A 22,405-nucleotide genomic window follows, 5' to 3' on the forward strand; every position below is an offset into this window, starting at 1 on the left:
ACTCTGTCCCTGCAGCCTGCTCAGGGGGAGCAGGGGGATCTACCTGAGCCGAGGGGCCCACAATTGCCCTAGGCTCCGGCCCTCCTTCCACACAAAGCATAAAACTGAGGAGCCCGTGATCCACGGGAGGGTGTATAGGCAGAGGGGAGGGGTTACACTTTTTTAAAAGTGTAATACTTTGTGTGGCCTCCGGAGGCAGAAGCTATACACCCAATTGTCTGGGTCTCCCAATGGAGCGACAAAGAAAAATACAGTAAGTAACTCATAAATTCCAAGAGGTCTTGAGGCCTGAAGGAACCATAAAACATTGCTTACCTTAAAAATATATCCAGTCTGAATGCGCTTCTGGATGCCTTCATGCTCCGACAGGTGTCCACAAAGGATGGCAAACCTAAAAGATAAAAGAAAGCTAATAGTATAGAAAAAGACTATAGTAAATCTACAAAGTTTTGGTAAGCGCGGGAGGAAAGTTTTTCCGGCCCTTAGAATACATATACTACATAGTTCATAAAAAGTTCAACATCTCATTGTCGTGGGACAGAAGAAATGGGAAACTTCATTTCACAGATCACATTCAGTGTAACAAGCACTTTCTTGCTTTTGGTCAGCGCAGTCAGACGTGCCATTTCCGACCCTGCGATCTGTGTTAGTATGTGGCCCTTATACAGAGCCTGAAAAATAAGAAGGACATTTCCCACGGCGCTCAGGCAGCTGAACAAATACATCTAACTTTACAGCGTAGGGACAGAAGAACTTCAGAAACACAAAATAACATATCCATTTCCTATCTCTGCGGGGTCCAAACATGACCTCGAGAAGAAGGGCTCGGCTACCAGGAACAATTCAGATATCCAATTCTCAGAAATGCTAATAAAAAAAAAAAAAAAAAAACTGGCTCGGATGGAAGATGGAGAACAATCTATGTATGGCAAAGGGGACATCCATCCGCCGGAGGTAATAGGTGGAGGTGCTAGGCGTCACACCACCATTAATCCAGTATTGATGCACTTTAAAATGCATAGAATAATTCCTTTAGGATGGTTGAGGGACGGAGGCGATTTAAGGACTGGTTTTCCATCATTCTGGGTCAATGTAACCTATAACACAATCCATACATAATGGTAGCTAGCAAAAATAAGATAAACACCAAAGAGAGAAGCCTAAGGTTTCACTACAGTCGATGCACGTTTCGCAAGGACGAAGCTTTTCTTGCAAAACGCGCGTCGAGTGTGGTGGGCCTGGCCTGGTAATTACATGTGCACTGCAGCACTTATGCTGTTGCATTCATAACTTGCTGCCATTTTTGGCACACTGGTGTCTGTTATATATTTTTTGTATGTACTCACTACTATTTGTTTATAGTTTGCAATCGTAATATTTATTGTTCGCACTGAGGAATTTAATTTATCGATCAATCATTGTTACTTCTTTTGATATATGTTACAGTGTACTTTCGTGTGCCATGCCAGCTGAGTTTGCCAGGTTTCCTTCCTTGTACTTGTTGTAGTTTTCTATTTGGTCTCGTGCCTTTTTATTATTCCTCAAATAAAATACATGTTTTTTATGGTGATTGGCATAGGCTTGCGTCTCTCTTTGGTGTTTATCATTCTAGGTCAGTTGCAGAGGGAATTTGGGTAGAAGCTATGCCGTCTGGTAAAGAAAATGACTCAAATTGTAAAATGGGCATATGTAAGGTGGTGTATTACTACAAGTTAGAGGAAACAGAAAAGTGTGACGACTTGTAAGGAAAAAAAGAAGACACCACTCAGAGACTGCATAAGCCCATGACTTGAAAATGGACACATCTGAAGTCAGGTCTCCTCACAAGCCACGGGTCGCTGTGCCCACTCACTCAAGAGGCCCACTTATATGTGGACAGAGGAGTTTGCCGGTGAGATTTTAAAGCCTATTAATTGTATGAGTGTAAGGAAAAAGAGTGAGAGCCTCACTGATAGAGGAACCAAAGTGAGACGACCGGAGAACTGGACAGTCACAATTAGGAGTGCAAGCACGGAGGAGGAAAACTGGCCAGAAAAGGTTTGTGCGGAAGAAGTGTCTATAAAGAGAGTGTATATATACCGAAGCTGTAACAAGTTTCTTGTCCCAAGGCCGTGCATTACTCACCCTTCCCCACAAGAGATTGACTCATAGCAGAGGAACCAAAGTGAGACGACTGGAGAACTGGACGATCACAATTATGAGCACAAGTATTAAAGATGAAAACTGTTCAGAAAGGGTTTGAGTGGGAGAAGTGTTTATAAAGAGTGTAAATAAACCAAAGCTGTAACGCGTTTCTTGTTCCCCAGGCCATGCATTACTCACCCTTCCCCACAAGAGCTTCACTGATGGAGGAACCAAAGTGAGACGACCGGAGAACTGGACGATCACAATTATGAGCGCAAGTAGTAAAGATGAAAACTTGCCAGAAAGGGTTTGAGTGGGAGAAGTGTCTATAAAGAGTGTACATATACCAAAAATGTAACAAGTTTCTTGTCCCCCGGTAGTGCATTACTCACCCTTCCCCACAAGAGCCTGACTGATAGCAGAGGAACCAAGGTGAGACGACCGGAGAACTGGACGGTCACATATATGAGTGCAAGTAGTAAGGAGGAAAACTGGCCAGAAAAGGTTTGTGCGGGCTAAGTGGCCATAGAGAGAGTGTAAATATACCAAAGCTGTAACAGGTTTCTTGTCCCCTGGTAGTGCATTACTCCCCCTCCCCCACAAAAGCCTGACTGATAGAGGAACCAAAGTGAGACAACCGGAGAACTGGACGATCACAATTATGAGTGCAAGCACTGAGGAGGAAAACTGGCCAGAAAAGGTTTGTATAGGAGAAGTGTCTATAGAGAGAGTGTAAATATACTGAAAATGTAACAAGTTTCTTGTCCCCCCGTTGTGCATTACTCACCCTTCTCAGGTCCACCGTTTCTAATTGACCTGTGCCCTTGACTCAGGTAGACGCGCTGAGCTCAGATATTGGCTGCAACGTTTCCCATATGATGGCAGCACTGCAGACAATAACCCACACCAGGCGCAGCGGAAAAAGGATCATGGCCGTATGTGGGGACAGTGAGTTTTTGGGGTAACTCCTTTACGCCAAATATTTTACTTCTGAGGCCGTCCTATAAGTTATACTGTATATATACATATACAAAACTCATATTTCTCATGTCACCAGCTCTTCACTTTCACAATAAGGTCTTATTTACACACAGATGTTGTATTTTTTTATTTTTTTTTTTTGTAAAATTGGGAACAGATCCAAACTGTTGTCTAGATCTATCGAGAACTCGGAGCTTAACTCTGCCTATGTAAATGAGCCCTAATTCCACAAACCCCAGGAAAGCAATACTGAGATAGGAAGTTATTTACCCAGCAACCTGACACAACATGTATTCTTCCCAAACTCCGCACGAGATTCCTAGGGGAGGATCCTGTCTGTAGCTGACATGCGATCATGAACCATCCCCCCCGCACTCATACTATGAAACCGTCAGATAGTTTTATTCAAGGAATCCTATTTTTTGGGGTTTTTTTGCACATTATTTACAGGGGCCTTTTCTGTAGGGGGGGGGGAAGAGGAATTTGCCCCAGGTCCAGCCAGCGGGGGCCACCATTAAGCCATCTGATGCAAGGTTCCAAGGTGTCCCCCCTCCAGAGGCTGCGTTTTACTGCCCCATAGTCAAAGTCGGTCATTATCTGAGCCGGCTGACAACCCGCTCTAGGTCAGGGTGGCGTCAGCAGCGTGATCAGGTCAGCTCATCACACTGCTGCACAGGTGGCAGACGTTTGGTGTGGTAAGTGCTCCAGTGGAGCTGAAGACACAGAAGATTTATTGTAATTAGGGGAGGGGGAGGAAATTCAAGTACAAAGAATGGGTAGAGCGGGTGGAAGAATGTATATGGACACAGTATGGGGGGGGAGAAATTTTAAGCCACAGTATGGGGAGAGAGGGTGTGAGAATGTATACAGACACAGTATGGGGAGCAGAGGGGGGGAGAAATTTTAGGCCACAGTATGGGGAGAGAGGGTGTGAGAATGTATACAGACACAGTATGGGGAGCAGGGGGGGGGGGATTTTAGGCCACAGTATGGGGAGAGAGGGTGTGAGAATGTATATGGACACAGTATGGGAAGCAGAGGGGGAGAAATTTTAGGACACAGCATGGGGAGAGAGGGTGGGAGAATGTATGCAGACACAGTATGGGAAGCAAGGGGGCAGGACGGGCACTGACACAGTATGGGGAGTGAGGAGGGGATGAGTGTAGAGGTTGTGAGGAGACAGTATCAAATGAAAAAAATGTGAGGAGGCACAGAATAGAGACTGGGTATTGTGGTGGTTGTGGGGAGGGGGGGGTTGTATGAGACCATAGCAAGGAGGGGCCAGTATGCTGAGGATGGGGAGTGTGAGGAAAAAACACAGTATAGGGACTGGGCAGTATAGGGGGACACAATGTAGAGGTTAGTGTGCAGTGGGGGCCCACTATGGAAAGGAGAGGGCACTGTGGAGGGCTTGTACCATAAGAGACATTGTAGAGAACACAGTGAGGGGAGATTATCTATTCAGGCAAACAGTATAGATCAGATGTTTTTATATTTTTATTCAGGAACATTACAATCACACTGCTATTTTTAAGGGCACTGTGTCAGGATGTGCTTCAGAAGACCAGAGAAGATGGAAGTCTGCAGAGACTAGCTGTGGATGTGAAAAGTCATCATGGCGTCAGGACAAAATGAAGAAAGAAAGACTACTCCTATCAAGAGACAATGTCATCTATAAAAAGGTACTTGGATGGTTCCTGTATGTTCTGCAGACTGAGGAGGACTGATATCTCCTAGTCCATACCATTGTTAAGGACATACTGGGAGTTGTAGGTTCATGCAACACAAATGTATATTGGTCTGACTTGACATTACAAGTGACGTACCATGTACAGTAGTGGTTCTTGTGATGTATTTCTGTACTGGTCAGGGTTTTGATCCTGTGTTTCTGTACTAATAGGGGTTATATGGATGTATTTCTGTACTGCTGCTGGTTCTGGTGATGTATTTCTCTACAGATGGGGTTGTGATGCTGTATTTCTCTACTGCTTGTCGTTTTGGTGATGAATTTCTGTACTGATGGTGGTTCTGGTGATGTATTCTTGTGCGGTTATTGGTTCTGAATTGGTATACATGTAACAATACGTAACTTGTAAGATTGACTGCTATGTGGCGCCCCTGAGGCTTCCGTTGCCAGAGAGGTACTGCACCTCAGCCAGAGGTGTGGTATCCCATCCTGGGTAAGAAAGGGGTCATCTACCGGTTCACAAACAAAATCTGCACACACCAATTATTAGGTCACACACCGGGTCAGAGTTTAAGGCAGGTACTCCATTAATGCTGAGAAGCAGCGACCAGTATACATGGTTATGGTGCCTTACTTCCCATTCGCTGTCCTGGAGGGGTGGAGCCTAGCAGAGGGAGTGTGGGAGGAGTCAGTGACGTGGTTGGAGAACCGGTCAGAACCAGCCAGGTCTGGTCAGAGGGAGTTTTCAGTCAGAGTGAAGTGACAGTTGACAGGAGTCAGTCAGTGAGAAAGAGTAAGAAGAGGCTGTGGTTCATGGTGAAGACCCTGGGGTCCGGCTAGACCCAGGTGACACCGAGAGAAGGGGTTCCAGAGTGCCACGGATGTGCGGGAGTCCTCCGTGGGCTTGTTCCACCAAGAATACTGGGGTGGAGGAATCTGGCCGCAACAACGGGGACGGTCCCCAGGAAAAAGGAACAGAGACATTTCTTTTAGCAATCCTATGGCCCGGGTGCTTGCAGTAGGCACCCGAGGCCACAACCTGCCACCCATCACCTGCAAGGGGGGGCTTCAAAAGGACCACGGTCAGCCACCCTTTAGTCAGGGCTCGGTGGCGGAGGCGCAGGACAGTCCAGTGAAGGTCAGCTAGAGAGAGACGGCCAGGAGAGGAACATTGAGGGGTGCACCGGTACTGACGCTTGACCTGTTCGGGATCGACGGAGGCTCATAACAGTGAATCCTGGCACACCACGGGGAAACCGGTCAGCTGCAGGGTTGGAACCAACTGGGAGTAAAACATGTTGACTGCAAAGCCCTGTGTCGTCTGCTTCTTCCTGCGCCACATCCATTTCCATCAGACACCTTCCTAACGGTTGCCCCGGGGTTACTCGCTCCACCTGTGGAGAGCAGAAATACTGCCACAATACCATCCCCGGATGGGACGTCCAGCAGCCGCGGCTCCAAAGCTGCAAATTACCACAGGTGGCGTCACGAACTTTACCTAATATAACTATAACTCCCATCATCATTTCCACTTTATTATTAAGACACCGCCAGCGCCACCGCTGACATCCCCGGACTAGTCCGGCCCGCTCCAGAGTGCCCCTGACCCTGGGGCGGGCGAGTCAGATACACGGCCATGTTAATAAAGAATTGTGCCATCTGACATACGATGCTTTTATAGGAGCATTAAAAGGGTTGTTCAATTTTATAACAAGTCCATGTCCCACTATGTGGCTGCAGACTTCTGAATTCTTACAGTGCGCACACCGCACACTGTCAGAACTCTGGTGCCGGCAGTGAGAATTAGGGGTCATGAAACCGCAAGTCTGCGATTTACATACCTGCTGTCACGTGCCGACCAGACATGCGTGGCCTCGTTTAACGATACTTAATTGAACAAGGACGGAGACATCTAGTCGGAATGTGGCCAGAAGAACAGATCGCATACTTGCTCTGACATGACCGTGCACTCTTGCTACCAGCAAGGGAGAATCCTAAAAAGTGTGTAGTGCGCACTACGAGAATTAAAAAGCCTGCAGTCTCTAAAGTGACTGCAGCCTTTCATCTTAAACCTGAATAAACCCTTTAATTATAAACGTAAGCACTGTAGCACTCTAATCCCAGCAGCGTGTAATATACTCACTGTCAGGATTCAGCTCTGCTTGCTGGTTCCAGCAGTCATCACATGGCTGCTCCACTCATATGCGATATTCATACTTATGGACATGCTCATTTTCTCACTGAACCTTGAGTGAATTAGCAAGAACTGCACGTCCGTACGTGACTAAGTGTGCAAATCATATGAATGATTGGTCACATGACTTCCCAAACCGGCGCCAAACTGAATTCTTGCCCCAGGTAAAGGCAAACCTATACCACCTTTGGTTTCTTACATCTCCTAAAACAACTGCAGTGTAACTTGCTCAGAAATAATACTATAATGCAAATTCCAGCTGTGTTGTAGTTTCAATACAATCAGTGTTTTATCAGCAGGAGATTATCACTACAGGACTAGTTGTCTCGTGCCTTCTAGTCCATCCCCGCCCCCACCACCGATTAGCAGCTGTCAATGCACAGGCTACGCAAGAAGCTGCCAATCAGTGATGTGGGCGGGGTTATACTGCACTCAGCATTTCGAGCTCTGCAGCAGAGAAAACAAGGATTTTATCAAAACGTTGGCATGTGATACATCACTGGAATCAGGGTCTCAGCCCCTACATCATACCTCTGTCAGCTTAAATAGTTGCTGACAGATGCTCTTTAATCCTTGCCTCCCAAGACCCCTAACATTCTTCAGCAGACAGCTCCTTTAACTATGGGCTCAATGAGGACCATGCACACTATGCACTGCGGCTTTATAATGGATGCCTCGAGTTATTTCTGCTAGTTTTACAGGCAGAATTGGTAGTTCATAGAAAGAGCAATAACTCACGACAGCACGGTTTAACTCTGCAAAACAAGAAAATCCTAACAGAAGACAGATGTGCGCTCCCGACTTGTGCAAACACGCCGGACTCCCTTCCGATCAATGCCAAATGTGCATAATGCTCTGCAGAGAAGAGGTTACCGCGCCACTCGCAACAACTGTAGGGTTAAGTGGAAAAGCATGGCAATACCCCAGATTATTGTACAGGACGCGGTGACATCACCGGATCTACACGGACAACAAGCAATGACACGCTAATCTGTAGTAAACGGGAGAGCGAGAACGACAAGAGACGTAGAACACTACACACAGATCGTGACCGCTGCTACAGCTCCGCTAATCCCTCTTCTGACATCCACGCAAAGGACCGGAAGCATTACTCATGTCGGGCAGTCCCGTATCTCACACCGTGGTGGATGCCATATGTGATACCAAACACTGGACTGGTAGCCCAACAGGCATCAACCTCTTACTAAACAGCTGAGGTTTAAAGCCCCAAAGGGGTGTAAGCGGCTAAACATTGATCCAGAGGTTGTGCTGCAGGGAATTGAACTGCTTCCGGACTGCCCAAAAACTTCAAAAGTCCGGGTGGTCGCGCTCCTGCTCTGCCGGGACTTTTTAAGACATAATAGTGCACCTGCACATGATATTGTAGCTGGGGGAGCGGGGATCCGGCTGTCTGAGACAACCAGTTCTCATAAAAAAGGTCAGAGACAGTTTATTAACGCCTCTGCCTTCTCAATTGCCTTATACAGAGCACTGACAATGCTTCCTCCTGCATACACAGTGGTAGGGCAGAACATGAGCTGTTGGGTCGCAAAAGATCCAAACAACTCTGCTTTGTATCCAAGAAGGTTGACTCTCCCCTGTAAATGGGGCAAAATACAAACCCAAGTTACAGTGAAAATAATAAGATCATGATGTATAGGTGGGGGGGGGGGGACATGAACGCTGGGTCATAAGACCCAAACAGCTCTGCTATGTAGCCAGGGGGTTGCATCTCCCCTGTAACTGGGGCAAATTTACAGGGAAAAAAATATGATCACAATGTATAGGGTGGTAATATGAGCTGCTGGGTCATAAAAGACCCAAACAGCTCTGCTATGTAGCCAAGAGGATGAATCTCCCCTGTAACTGGGGCAAAATACCAACCCTAGTTACAGGGAATATAATATGATCACAATGTAGATGGGGGGGGACACATGAGCTACTGGGTCATAAAAGATCCAAACAACTCTGCTATGTAGCCAGGAGGTTGAATTTCCCCTGTAACTGGGGCAAAATACCAACCCTAGTTACAGGGAATATAATATGATCACAATGTAGATGGGGGGGGGGGGGGACATGAGCTGCTGGGTCTTAAAAGATCCAAATAACTCTGCTATGTAGCCAGGTGGTTGAATCTCCTCTGTAACTGGTGCAAAATACCAACCCTAGTTACAGGCAAAATAAAATGATCACAATAATGTAGATGGGGGAACATGAGCTACTGGGTCATAAAAGATCCAAACAGCTCTGCTATGTAGCCAGGAGGTTGAATTTCCCCTTTAACTGGGGCAAAATACCAACCCTAGTTACAGGGAAAATAATATGATCACAATAATGTAGATGGGGGGACATGAGCTACTGGGTCATAAAAGATCCAAACAGCTCTGCTATGTAGCCAGGAGGTTGAATTTCCCCTGTAACTGGGGCAAAATATCAACCCTAGTTACAGGGAATATAATATGATCACAATGTAGATGGGGGGGGGGGGGAGACACATGAGCTGCTGGGTCATAAAAGATCCAAATAATTCTGCTATGTAGCCAGGTGGTTGAATCTCCTCTGTAACTGGGGTAAAAGACCAACCCTAGTTACAGGAAAAATATAATTTCAATATTGAAATGCTCCCCCCAAAAGAAGGGAATTTTGTTTACTTACCGTAAATTCCTTTTCTTCTAGCTCCAATTGGGAGACCCAGCCAATTGGGTGTATAGCTATGCCTCCGGAGGCCACACAAAGTATTACACTAAAAGTGTAAAGCCCCTCCCCTTCTGCCTATACACCCCCCCGTGCTCACGGGCTCCTCAGTTTTGGTGCAAAAGCAAGAAGGAGGAAAAAATTATAAATTGGTTTAAAGTAAATTCAATCCGAAGGAATATCGGAGAACTGAAACCATTCAACATGAACAACATGTGTACACAAAAAACAGGGGCGGGTGCTGGGTCTCCCAATTGGAGCTAGAAGAAAAGGAATTTACGGTAAGTAAACAAAATTCCTTTCTTCTTTGTCGCTCCATTGGGAGACCCAGACAATTGGGACGTCCAAAAGCAGTCCCTGGGTGGGTAAATAATACCTCATAATAGAGCCGCAACCGGCTCCGTCCTACAGGTGGGCAACCGCCGCCTGAAGGACTCGCCTACCTAGGCTGGCATCTGCCGAAGCATAGGTATGCACCTGATAGTGTTTCGTAAAAGTGTGCAGGCTCGACCAGGTAGCCGCCTGACACACCTGCTGAGCCGTAGCCTGGTGCCGCAAAGCCCAGGACGCTCCCACGCTCCTGGTAGAGTGGGCCTTCAGACCTGAGGGAACCGGAAGCCCCGAGGAACGATAAGCCTCGAGAATTGGTTCCTTGATCCACCGAGCCAGGGTTGATTTGGAAGCTTGTGTCCCTTTACGCTGGCCAGCGACAAGGACAAAGAGTGCATCCGAGCGGCGCAGAGGCGCCGTACGAGAAATGTAGAATCTGAGTGCTCTCACCAGATCTAACAAGTGCAAATCCTTTTCACATTGGTGAACTGGATGAGGACAAAAAGAAGGTAAGGAGATATCCTGATTGAGATGAAAGGGGGATACCACCTTAGGGAGAAAGTCCGGAACCGGACGCAGAACCACCTTGTCTTGGTGAAACACCAGGAAGGGGGCTTTGCATGACAGCGCTGCTAGCTCAGACACTCTCCGAAGTGAAGTGACTGCTACTAGGAAAACCACCTTCTGCGAAAGGCGTGAGAGATATCCCTCATTGGCTCGAACGGTGGTTTCTGAAGAACCATCAGCACCCTGTTCAGATCCCAGGGTTCTAACGGACGCTTGTAAGGAGGGACGATGTGACAAACCCCCTGCAGGAACATGCGTACCTGTGGAAGTCTGGCTAGGCGCTTCTGAAAAAAAGACAGAGAGCGCAGAGACTTGTCCCTTAAGGGAGCCGAGCGACAAACCCTTTTCCAATCCGGATTGAAGGAAGGACAGAAGAGTGGGCAAGGCAAATGGCCAGGGAGAAAAACCCTGATCAGAGCACCAAGATAAGAATATCCTCCACGTCCTGTGGTAGATCTTGGCTGACGTTGGTTTCCTAGCCTGTCTCATAGTGGCAATGACCTCTTGAGATAATCCTGAAGACGCTAGGATACAGGACTCAATGGCCACACAGTCAGGTTGAGGGCCGCAGAATTCAGATGGAAAAACGGCCCTTGAGACAGCAAGTCTGGTCGGTCTGGTAGTGCCCACGGTTGGCCGACCGTGAGATGCCACAGATCCGGGTACCACGACCTCCTCGGCCAGTCTGGAGCGACGAGGATGGCGCGGCGGCAGTCGGCCCTGATCTTGCGTAACACTCTGGGCAACAGTGCCAGAGGAGGGAACACATAAGGGAGTTGAAACTGCGACCAATCCTGAACTAAGGCGTCTGCCGCCAGAGCTCTGTGATCTTGAGACCGTGCCATGAATGTCGGGACCTTGTTGTTGTGCCGGGACGCCATTAGGTCGACGTCCGGCATTCCCCAGCGGCAACAGATCTCCTGAAACACGTCTGGGTGAAGGGACCATTCCCCTGCGTCCATGCCCTGGCGACTGAGAAAGTCTGCTTCCCAGTTTTCTACGCCCGGGATGTGAACCGCGGATATGGTGGAGGCTGTGGCTTCCACCCACAGCAGAATCCGCCGAACTTCCTGGAAGGCTTGCCGACTGCGTGTCCCGCCTTGGTGGTTGATGTATGCCACCGCTGTGGAGTTGTCCGACTGAATTCGGATCTGCTTGCCTTGCAGCCACGGCTGGAACGCCTTTAGGGCAAGATACACTGCCCTTATCTCTAGAACATTGATCTGAAGGGAGGACTCTGTCTGAGTCCAAGTCCCCTGAGCCCTGTGGTGGAGAAAGACCGCTCCCCACCCTGACAGGCTCGCGTCCGTCGTGACCACCGCCCAGGATGGGGGCAGGAAGGATTTCCCCTTCGACAGAGAAGCGGGGATGAGCCACCACTGAAGGGAAGCTTTGGCTGCCCGAGAAAGGGAGACGTTCCTGTCGAGGGACGTCGACTTCCTGTCCCATTTGCGGAGAATGTCCCATTGAAGTGGGCGCAGATGAAACTGCGCAAAAGGAACTGCCTCCATTGCTGCCACCATCTTCCCTAGGAAGTGCATGAGGCGCCTCAGGGGGTGTGACTGACCATGAAGGAGAGATTGCACCCCTGTCTGTAGTGAACGCTGTTTGTTCAGCGGGAGCTTCACTATCGCTGAGAGAGTATGAAACTCCATGCCAAGATATGTCAGTGATTGGGCCGGTGTCAGATTTGACTTTGGAAAATTGATGATCCACCCGAAACTCTGGAGAGTTTCCAGAGCAATGTTCAGGCTGTGTTGGCATGCCCCTTGAGAGGGTGCCTTGACAAGGAGATCGTCTAAGTAAGGGATCACCGAGTGTCCCTGAGAGTGTAGGATTGCCACCACTGTTGCCATGACCTTGGTGAAGACCCGTGGGGCTGTCGCCAGGCCGAAAGGCAGTGCCACAAACTGAAGGTGTTCGTCCCCTATGGCGAAACGCAGGAAGCGCTGATGCTCTGGTGCAATCGGTACGTGGAGATAAGCATCTTTGATGTCTATTGATGCCAGGAAATCTCCTTGGGACATTGAGGCGATGACGGAGCGGAGCGATTCCATCCGGAACCGCCTGGTTTTCACATGCTTGTTGAGCAGTTTTAGGTCCAGAACGGGACGGAAGGATCCGTCCTTTTTTGGCACCACGAACAAGTTGGAGTAAAAACCGTGACCCCGTTGCTGAAGAGGAACAGGGATCACCACTCCTTCCGCCTTCAGGGTGCCCACCGCCTGCATAAGAGCCTCGGCTCTGTCGGGGGGCGGAGATGTTCTGAAGAAACGTATCGGAGGACGAGAGCTGAACTCTATCCTGTAACCGTGAGATAGAATGTCTCTCACCCATCGGTCTTTTACTTGTGGCAGCCAGGTGTCGCAAAAGCGGGAGAGCCTGCCACCGACCGAGGATGCGGTTTGAGGAGGCCGAAAGTCATGAGGAGGCCGCTTTGGGAGCGGTTCCTCCGGCGGTCTTTTTAGGACGTGACTTAGACCGCCATGCATCAGAGTTCCTCTGACCTTTCTGAGGCCTTTTGGACGAGGAAAATTGAGACCTGCCCGCGGTCCGAAGGGACCGAAACCTCGATTGTACCTTCCGTGGTTGAGGTCTGTTTGGTTTGGACTGGGATAAGGATGAATCCTTTCCCTTGGATTGTTTAATGATTTCATCCAATCGCTCACCAAACAAGCGGTCGCCAGACAATGGCAAACCGGTTAAGAACTTTTTGGAAGCAGAGTCTGCCTTCCATTCACGTAGCCACATGGCCCTGCGGAGTACCACCGAATTGGCGGATGCCACCGCCGTACGGCTCGCCGAGTCCAGGATAGCATTAATGGCGTAGGACGCAAACGCCGACGCCTGATTGGTGAAGGACACCACTTGCGGGGCAGATGTACGTGTTACTGCATTAATCTGCGCCTGACAAGCTGAGATAGCTTGGAGCGCCCATACGGCTGCGAATGCTGGAGCAAAAGACGCGCCTATAGCTTCATAGATGGATTTCAACCATAGTTCCATCTGTCTGTCAGTGGCATCTTTGAGTGAAGCCCCATCTTCCACTGCAACTATGGATCTAGCCGACAGTCTGGAGACAGGAGGATCCACCTTAGGACACTGAGTCCAGCCCTTAACAACCTCGGGGGGGAAGGGATAACGTGTGTCCTTAAGGCGCTTGGAAAAACGCTTGTCTGGACAGTCTCGGTTTTTCTGGATTGCCTCTCTGAAGTCAGAGTGATCCAGAAACATATTTAATGTACGCTTTGGAAACCTGAAACGGAATTTCTCCTGAGAAGCAGACTCCTCAATTGGGGGAGCTGGGGGAGAAATATCCAACACCTGATTGATGGTCGCTATAAGGTCATTCACTACTGCGTCACCTTCAGGTGTATCTAGGTTGAGAGCGGCTTCAGGATCAGAATCCTGATCTGATACCTTCGCTTCATCCTCCAGAGAGTCACCCTGCTGGGACCCTGAACAGTGTGATGAAGTCGAGGGAATTTCCCAGCGACCCCGCTTGGGCGGCCTGGGACTGCGGTCCGTGTCAGAGACCTCACCCTGTGACCTATGGGTTACCCCAGGGGCATTTTGCTGTTCCAAATGAGGGGGACCAGGGGTTAAGGATTGGACAGTGCCCGGGGCCTGGATCACCGGTCTGGACTGCAATGCTTCCAGTATTTTAGCAGACCATTTATCCATACTCTCAGACAGTTTGTCAGCAAAGGCTGCAAACTCTGTCCCTGTCACCTGGACAGTGGTAGCAGGTGGTTCCACCTGGGCCACCTGTAGCAGAGGCTCCGGCTGAGTAAGTGCCACAGGGGCCGAGCATTGCACACAATGAGGGTCAGTGGAACCTGCCGGTAGTACAGCTGTACAAGAGGTACAGGTTGCAAAGTACGCCTGTGCTTTGGCACCCTTGCTTTTTGCGGATGACATGTTGTCTCCTCTGAGAACAACCAGGAGGGTATATAGCCAAAAATCAACAGAGCGACCGTACAGTGCAAATGTATAGCCTATAAGCCTATATATATATATATATATATATATACACTTCGGTACTCAGTGGGGCCAGCACCAGAGGTGCTGCTTACCGACCGCTGAGAGCGGTTGTGTGATCACCAGATTCCCTGCCTGGGTCTCCCTGTGTTGTCTCTCCTCTCCAGCGTCTGAATCGCTGACAGGAATGGCTGCCGGCGTTTTGTGGGGAGGAGGGGACCGTGGGCGTGCCCAAGAAAAGTGCGGGAATCTAGTGCCCCAGTGTACTGAGTGAGGAGGGAGGAGGATACTAATGTATGCTCCAGCCCTCGGCGCTGACGATCTGTGCAGCGTCCCGCCCTTCCCCTGACTGGCAGGCCTGTGGGCGGGAATAAACGACACTAGGCCGCAGAAGCCGGGGACTAAAGTTATAAGCGCGGCCGGCAATAAGCGCGGCCGCGCGGTAGTCCCCCGGCGCACTAACACCTCCAGCAGTGCTGGAAAGTGTCTGGCACAAGCGCTCCATGCCCGGCGCACTAACACACCCAGCAGTGCTGGAAAGTGTATGGCACAAGCGCTCCCTGCGCGATAGTCCCCGGTGCACTAACACACCCAGCAGTGCTGCAATGTGTGTGGCACCAGCGCTCCATGCGCTGTCCCCACGGGGACACAGAGTACCTCACAGTAGCAGGGCCCTGTCCCTGACGATACTCGGCTCCTATCCAGCAGATCCCAGGGGCTGCGGAGGGAGCACGGTCCCAGTGCCTGGAGACCGATCCGGATCCCACTTCACCCAGAGCCCATTAAGGGATGGGGAAGGAAAACAGCATGCGGCTCCTGCCTGTGTACCCGCAATGGGTACCTCAACCTTAACAACACCGCCGACAAAGTGGGGTGAGAAGGGAGCATGCTGGGGGCCCTGTTATGGGCCCTCTTTTCTTCCATCCGACCTAGTCAGCAGCTGCTGCTGACTAAGCTGTGGAGCTATGCGTGGATGTCTGCCTCCTTCGCACAAAGCATAAAAACTGAGGAGCCCGTGAGCACGGGGGGTGTATAGGCAGAAGGGAAGGGGCTTTACACTTTTAGTGTAATACTTTGTGTGGCCTCCGGAGGCATAGCTATACACCCAATTGTCTGGGTCTCCCAATGGAGCGACAAAGAAAGGTCTTTTATGACCTTATTATGAGGGAACAATGTGTAAAAAGAACAAGTAAAAAGTTAAATACGTTACAAAAAAAACAAACATCTTTTTTCCTTTGCAATTTTACTAATTTCTTGAGACAAGACAACCTCTTTAGTTTGTTATATAAAAATACTTCTACATTATTTCTACATCTTGCCAATGGCTTTTCAGTCCACAGACGGATACATTGCCCTTTACAGCCATCCCTCTGACTGAGCGCAAACAATAATAATAGTAATAATAATAATCTTTATTTCTATAGCGCCAACATATTCCGCAGCGCTTTACAATTCAGGAGGATCATATACAAACAAGTAACAGTTATAGAAATACAATATTTAGAGGGAAAAAAAAGAAAAAACACAACCCTGCTCGTGAGAGCTTACAATCTACAATGAGATATGGGGGGGGGGGGAGGCAAGGTTGTACAAGATGCAGCAGTTGGCGATATAATGTTGGATACACAAATGTAAAGGCGGCAGTAATGGGGTTTTTTTTATCTTTGGCATAAAGCCTGGAATTCAGGGGACATAAAAGTTTGCCTCCCCTGAAAGAAAGAAAAACGCTTATCTGGATGAAGTGTCTGATAAAGAGCCAGTAACATCTCCTGGGAAAGCAAGAAGAGTGACCCTGTGACCAGTGTGGGCAGAGAGCTGTGTGTTCTGTGTTCTGTCTATGAGGAGCGCTGAACACGACCCTGAACCCTCTCCCACAGCACATACATACCATTTGTGGCACTCCGCACTTTGGCCCTCGGACTTAAGTGCAACTTCAACTTCTTCTTTCCCTTAATAAATAAAAAAAAAGAAAAATTAATTTCTTTGTTTTTGTCGCTGGGACTAAAGAAAAAAGAAAAAAAAAAAACGGTTATAGTCTCTTATAATCTGGCATGGCCTCTAAATAACCCCACATGCAGCCATTAATGTCTATGCCACTGGCAAGAAAAGTGAGTATACCCCTAAGTGAAAAAGGCCAAACTGTGCCCGGTTAGCCATTTTCCCTCCTCTGTGTCATGTGACTCAGTCTCGGGCGTGAATGGGGGGGGGGGCAGGGGTGTTACATTTGGTGTTATCTCTCACACACTCTCTCATACTGGTCACAGGAAACTCAACATGGCTCCTCATGGCAAAGAATTCTCCGAGGAGCTGAAAAATATAAATTTTGCTCTACATGAAGATGGCTGAGGCTACAAGAAGATTGCAGACACCCTGAAGGAGCTGCAGCACGGTGGCCAAGACCATAAACAGGTATAACAAGACAGGATCCACTCAGAAATGGCCTTGCCATGGCCGACCAGAGGTGCTGAGTGCATGAGCTCAGTATCATATCCAGAGGTCGTCTTTTCACATTAGAAGTGCTAGTACTGTCAGAATTGCTGCAGGGTTCACAGGGGTGGGGGGTCCGCCTTACAGTTCTCAGACCATATGCTGCACACTGCAGGGGTTACAGGGGTGGGGGGTCCGCCTTACAGTTCTCAGACCATATGCTGCACACTGCAGGGGTTACAGGGGTGGGGGGTCCGCCTTACAGTTCTCAGACCATATGCTGCACACTGCAGGGGTTACAGGGGTGGGGGGTCCGCCTTACAGTTCTCAGACCATATGCTGCACACTGCAGGGGTTACAGGGGTGGGGGGGGTCCGCCTTACAGTTCTCAGACCATATGCTGCACACTGCAGGGTTTACAGGGGTGAGGGGTCCGCCTTACAGTTCTCAGACAATATGCTGCACACTGCAGGGGTTACAGGGGTGGGGGGTCCGCCTTACAGTTCTCAGACCATATGCTGCACACTGCAGGCGTTACAGGGGTGGGGGGTCCGCCTTACAGTTCTCAGACCATATGCTGCACACTGCAGGGGTTACAGGGTTGGGGGGTCCGCCTTACAGTTCTCAGACCATATGCTGCACACTGCAGGGGTTACAGGGTTGGGAAGGAAAAATGTGTGCTACATAAATAGTATATGATGTTTGATGCATATGGAATTTGGAAATAATATTAGTTGCTATGTACACATTTTGATATATTTGTAGCAAATGATGCCAGATATACTATAATTGGGTTTTACTAAGTATTACCCATTGTTGCATGCTGGTTTGAAATACTATAAAGAGACATATATATAGTTATGGAACAATGGATATATATAAAAAATTATTTTTCTAATGGATGATGTATTGAACGTATTTTTGGCATTTTGCTGATGCTAGTGTTATATGGGGATCACCGGTACAGCACCGATGGAGTGTGGATATGATAAATGTGATTGTTTATTGGGGCTGTGTCGGTCATCCACCCATCATATTTTGTATTATGCTTGCATGGAATAGCACAATGAATGTGTATATGCTTTATAATTTTCACACGTAATATCTATTATATATAGATGTTATTCCAGTATGTGACATCATTGCCAGTAGTGCGCATGCTCTGTTCCGCTCCTCAGACTTCCGGACGTGCGTACATAATGTGCCCTAAAACGTGATGACGTTTGCGGGTCGGCGCGCACAGTTCGGAAGTCTTCTTAAAAGGAGGAAGTGGCAACATCGTCATGCGCCTACGTACACCGGAAGTAGCTTAGGCTACGTAATGATGAAAGCACGTTACGATATTGTCCTCTGGCCGGATTATAGTGGTACGCATGCTCTGCTGTTCCGCTCCTCAGACTTCCGGATGTGCGTACATTGTATGCCCTAAAGCGTGGTGACGTCTGCAGGTCGGCGCGCGCAGTCCGGAAGTCTCGTCATAAGGAGGAAGCGGCAACATTATTATGCGCCCACGTATACCGGACGTGGCGTATGCTACGTAATGATGATACTGTTCATTGGCTAGATTACAGTATATAAACACAGACATTTCCCCACCTTGACACGCCCCCTTTTGACAAAGCGAGTGGCGAAACGTACGTCAGGGGAGGAGGGACGCATGGCCTGTCAATTCATTGAATTATGTAAGTACTTTTGTGATGTTAATTATTGTTTAATTAGCGGCATTGGTTTGCTGTGTTGTTTCATATAGACAGTTAACAACTGCTCAGCTAGATGATGGATTTCCTGCTGCTAAATGAGTTTGACATGATGGGATGATTCATCTGGGGTGATGGAAGGTGGTGTGGCATATAAGATGGCGGTATCGGCTATTACTATTACTATATAATATGTCAGCCTGTGCTGAGGATTCATAAATAATAGGTAGGCCAATCCAGCCATATAATTGTGATCTTTGGCCATATGCCATTGCCCAGGATGAAAGTAGATAGTTTTATCCCAGTATTAGTCAAACTGTAGTAGCAGGACAATGAACGGTGTGACATACATTAATATCTACTGTCTTGTGATATTTCCAACTAACACAGGTTACAATAGATAGGAATGATATTTTAGATTCTGGAACCATGTTCCCCCCCCCCCCCCCCCCCGGGTGGCTCTCTTGTTTTATATTGTTAATTAAATAAATTTATTGATAATAAAATAAGATTTCATAGTAAATTGTATCGATTCACTTCATTCTTGGTCGGTACTCCGGTGCCAAGTTGTGATAGCTCAGTGTAACTGAAGTGTATATAGATATTGGACTTAGGTAATTAACTGGGGGGGTCCGCCTGTCAGTGCTCAGGCCATATGCTGCACTCTGCACCAAATTGGCCTGCATGACTGCTGTCCCAGAAGGAAACTTCTTCTAAGGCCGGAGTTACACTTACAAGTCTCTCACATCGGCATCACCCGGCACGGCCTCAAGCTCTGCTGACAGGAGTGGGTTGGCTGCATGTATTTCTAGGCAACTGACCCGTCCCTGTCAGCAGAGCATAAGGTCGTGCCGGGTGATGCCAATGCGAGACCCTCATAAGTGTGACTCTGGCCTAAAGATGATGCACAATTAAGTCCACAGTGTGCTGAAGACAAGCAGATTAAGGACATGGATTACTGGAACCGTACGATGGTCTGATGACACCAAGATAAATTTATTTGGTTTAGATTGTGTCAATTATGTGTGGCAGCAACTAGGTGAGGAGTACAAAAGACAAGTATGTCCTGCCTACAGTCAGGCATGGTGGTGGGAGTGTCATGGTTTGGGGGTGCATGACTGCTGCCAGCTGTGGGGAGCTACAGTTCATTGAGGGAACCATGAATGCCAACATTTCCTGTGGCATACTGAGAGACATGATCCTCTCCCTTCAAATTCCACCATAATAACGACCCCAAACAAACCTCTGAGACAACTACTGCCTTTCTATAGAAACTGAGGGTAAAGGTGCTGGACTGCCAAGCGTCTCCAGACCTAAACCCTATTATCTGTGGAGCCTCCTCATATGGAAGGTGGAGAAGCACAAGGTCTGTAACATCCACCAGCTCAGTGATGTCGTCATGGAGGATGGAAGAGGATCCAGCGGCTCCTGTGAAGCTCAGGTGACCTCCAGGCCCAAGAGTTAAGGCCGTGCTGGAATATAATGGTGGCCACACAAAATATTGGCACATTGGGCACAATTTGTCAATGTTCACTTAGGGGTGTACTGACTTTTGATTGCAGCTAATTAGGGGTCACATGCCAACTTAGCGATAGGAGCCGTAGTGTCAGTAGTGGGACACATGGTCTAACATACCAACATAAAACTACATTCACCTATTCTTTTCCCATGTGCACCATTAGTAGCAGTTTTTTTGTTTTTAAATAGGTTAACCCCTTCGAAGGGCATCTGTCAGTAGCATCACCCCTCCTAAGCCGTCTGTATGGGCATGCAGGTCATAGGAAGCTGAATAAAAGGACACCTTGATATCTGCGATCTGATGTCTTATTCCAGAGAAATCCACGTTTTCTAAATATGTAAATGAGCTGTTAAGATCTATGGGCCGGACACAGATCTCCCTGAGACTCCGCCTCCAAAGGAGGTGTTACCAGTGTGAGACATGTAGATCAGGAGAGCAGACTGTCTGCCATTACATGTCTCACACTGGTAACGCTCCCTTTTATTTCTCAGGGAGATGTATGTCCTCAATCACTGACAGACCATAACTATCTCCTAACGATGAGGATCTGCAATGTAAAGAGCATTAGAAACTTCTTTCATTTTGCCTAAAATGTCTAACAATTCCAGGCTGCGGATTAATAGCGGATTAGTCGTACCTTCGGTGGCGTAGGACTTCTTCTCTGCGAGGTCGTCGGTAATCTCACACATGTCGCTGTAGGACCGCGCTAGCCTCCATACAAAGTCTTGCCGGTGGCCGTACTGACAAATGGGAAATTAATAATTTAGGAGTTTACTTGTTTGCATAGTGACATAATACCAAACAGAAGACTAGCGGGATGATAGAAGTGCACCACAAGTACGTGGACACCCAACCACGCTGCTCAGAACCACGGATGTTCATTTTTATGTGCTCCTCATTATGGCTGTAACAGCTTCCAAGGGGGGGACTTATCTTGGGGCATGAGGTTTACATCCCTCCTTATTGCATTTGTTAAGAGGAGGGGCAGCTCCAATTTATTGCTTTTATTTCATTTTTTTTAGTGTTACTGGATGTACATAATTAATTTTCTAATTTCCTACAACTCCGACAGACCACATGCATTTCTTTATTTTTGAACTGTAAAAAAAATCTACTTTTTATATATATTTTTTTGAGCTGCAAAAGACAAATAGTACATTTTTTATATAAATTTTTTGAACTGTAAAAAAAAGGAGATTTGTACAATTTTATATATTTTTGAACTGTAGAAAGTCACGAATTGTATACCGTATTTTTCGCTTTATAAGACGCACCCCTAAATTTGGTGAAGGAAAAGAGAATTATTTTTTTTTAATGTTAAATGGGGTCCATCTTATAATGCCAGTGTCCCTCTAACAAATCATATAGGGTATATGTCCCTCATAGCCCCCCATCCTAAAATTAGCCCCCTTAATCTGGATATGGCCCCCTTATATTGAATATAGCCCCTTATGGATTGCATACATTCCCCTGTGCTGTCTATGGTCCCCTATGGATTGCATACATTCCCCTGTGCTGCCTATGGCCCCCTATGGATTGCATACATTCCCCTGTGCTGCCTATGGCCCCCTATGGATTGCATACATTCCCCTGTGCTGCCTATGGCCCCCTATGGATTGCATACATTCCCCTGTGCTGCCTATGGCCCCCTATGGATTGCATACATTCCCCTGTGCTGCCTATGGCCCCCTATGGATTGCATACATTCCCCTGTGCTGCCTATGGTCCCCTATGGATTGCACACGTTCCCCTGTGTTAGATAGCGCCCCCATAGTGCTGCCCATGGGCCCTATATAGATTGCACAAGTCCCCCTGTGTTAGATATCGCCCCCATAGTGCTGCCCATGGCCCCTATATAGATCGCACAAGTCCCCCTGTGTTAGATATCGCCCCATAGTGCTGCCCATGGCCCCTATAGATAGCATAAGTCCCCCTGTGTTAGATATCGCCCCCATAGTGCTGCCCATGGCTCCTATATAGATCGCACAAGTCCCCCTGTGTTAGATATCGCCCCCATAGTGCTGCCCATGGCCCCTATATAGATCGCACAAGTCCCCCTGTGTTAGATATCTCCCCCATAGTGCTGCCCATGGCCCCTATATAGATTGCACAAGTCCCCCTGTGTTAGATATCGCCCCCATAGTGCTGCCCATGGCCCCTATATAGATCGCACAAGTCCCCCTGTGTTAGATATCGCCCCCATA

General features: G+C 48.1%; 1 protein-coding gene across 1 annotated transcript in view; it reads right to left on the reverse strand.

Annotated features, from left to right (window-relative positions):
- RMDN3 (regulator of microtubule dynamics 3) overlaps positions 1 to 22,405 on the reverse strand; it is a 153,052-nt gene that overhangs the window by 26,988 nt on the left and 103,659 nt on the right. Inside the window, exons 4-6 of the mRNA XM_075329818.1 lie at positions 20,839 to 20,941; positions 16,447 to 16,507; positions 316 to 391 (exon numbers count right to left, since the gene is read on the reverse strand). Coding sequence (XP_075185933.1) covers positions 316 to 391; positions 16,447 to 16,507; positions 20,839 to 20,941 — 240 coding nt within the window. The remainder of the gene's footprint in view (positions 1 to 315; positions 392 to 16,446; positions 16,508 to 20,838; positions 20,942 to 22,405) is intronic.

Source organism: Anomaloglossus baeobatrachus, chromosome 12, assembly GCF_048569485.1.
Source record: "Anomaloglossus baeobatrachus isolate aAnoBae1 chromosome 12, aAnoBae1.hap1, whole genome shotgun sequence".
Taxonomy (NCBI): Eukaryota; Metazoa; Chordata; class Amphibia; order Anura; family Aromobatidae; genus Anomaloglossus; species Anomaloglossus baeobatrachus.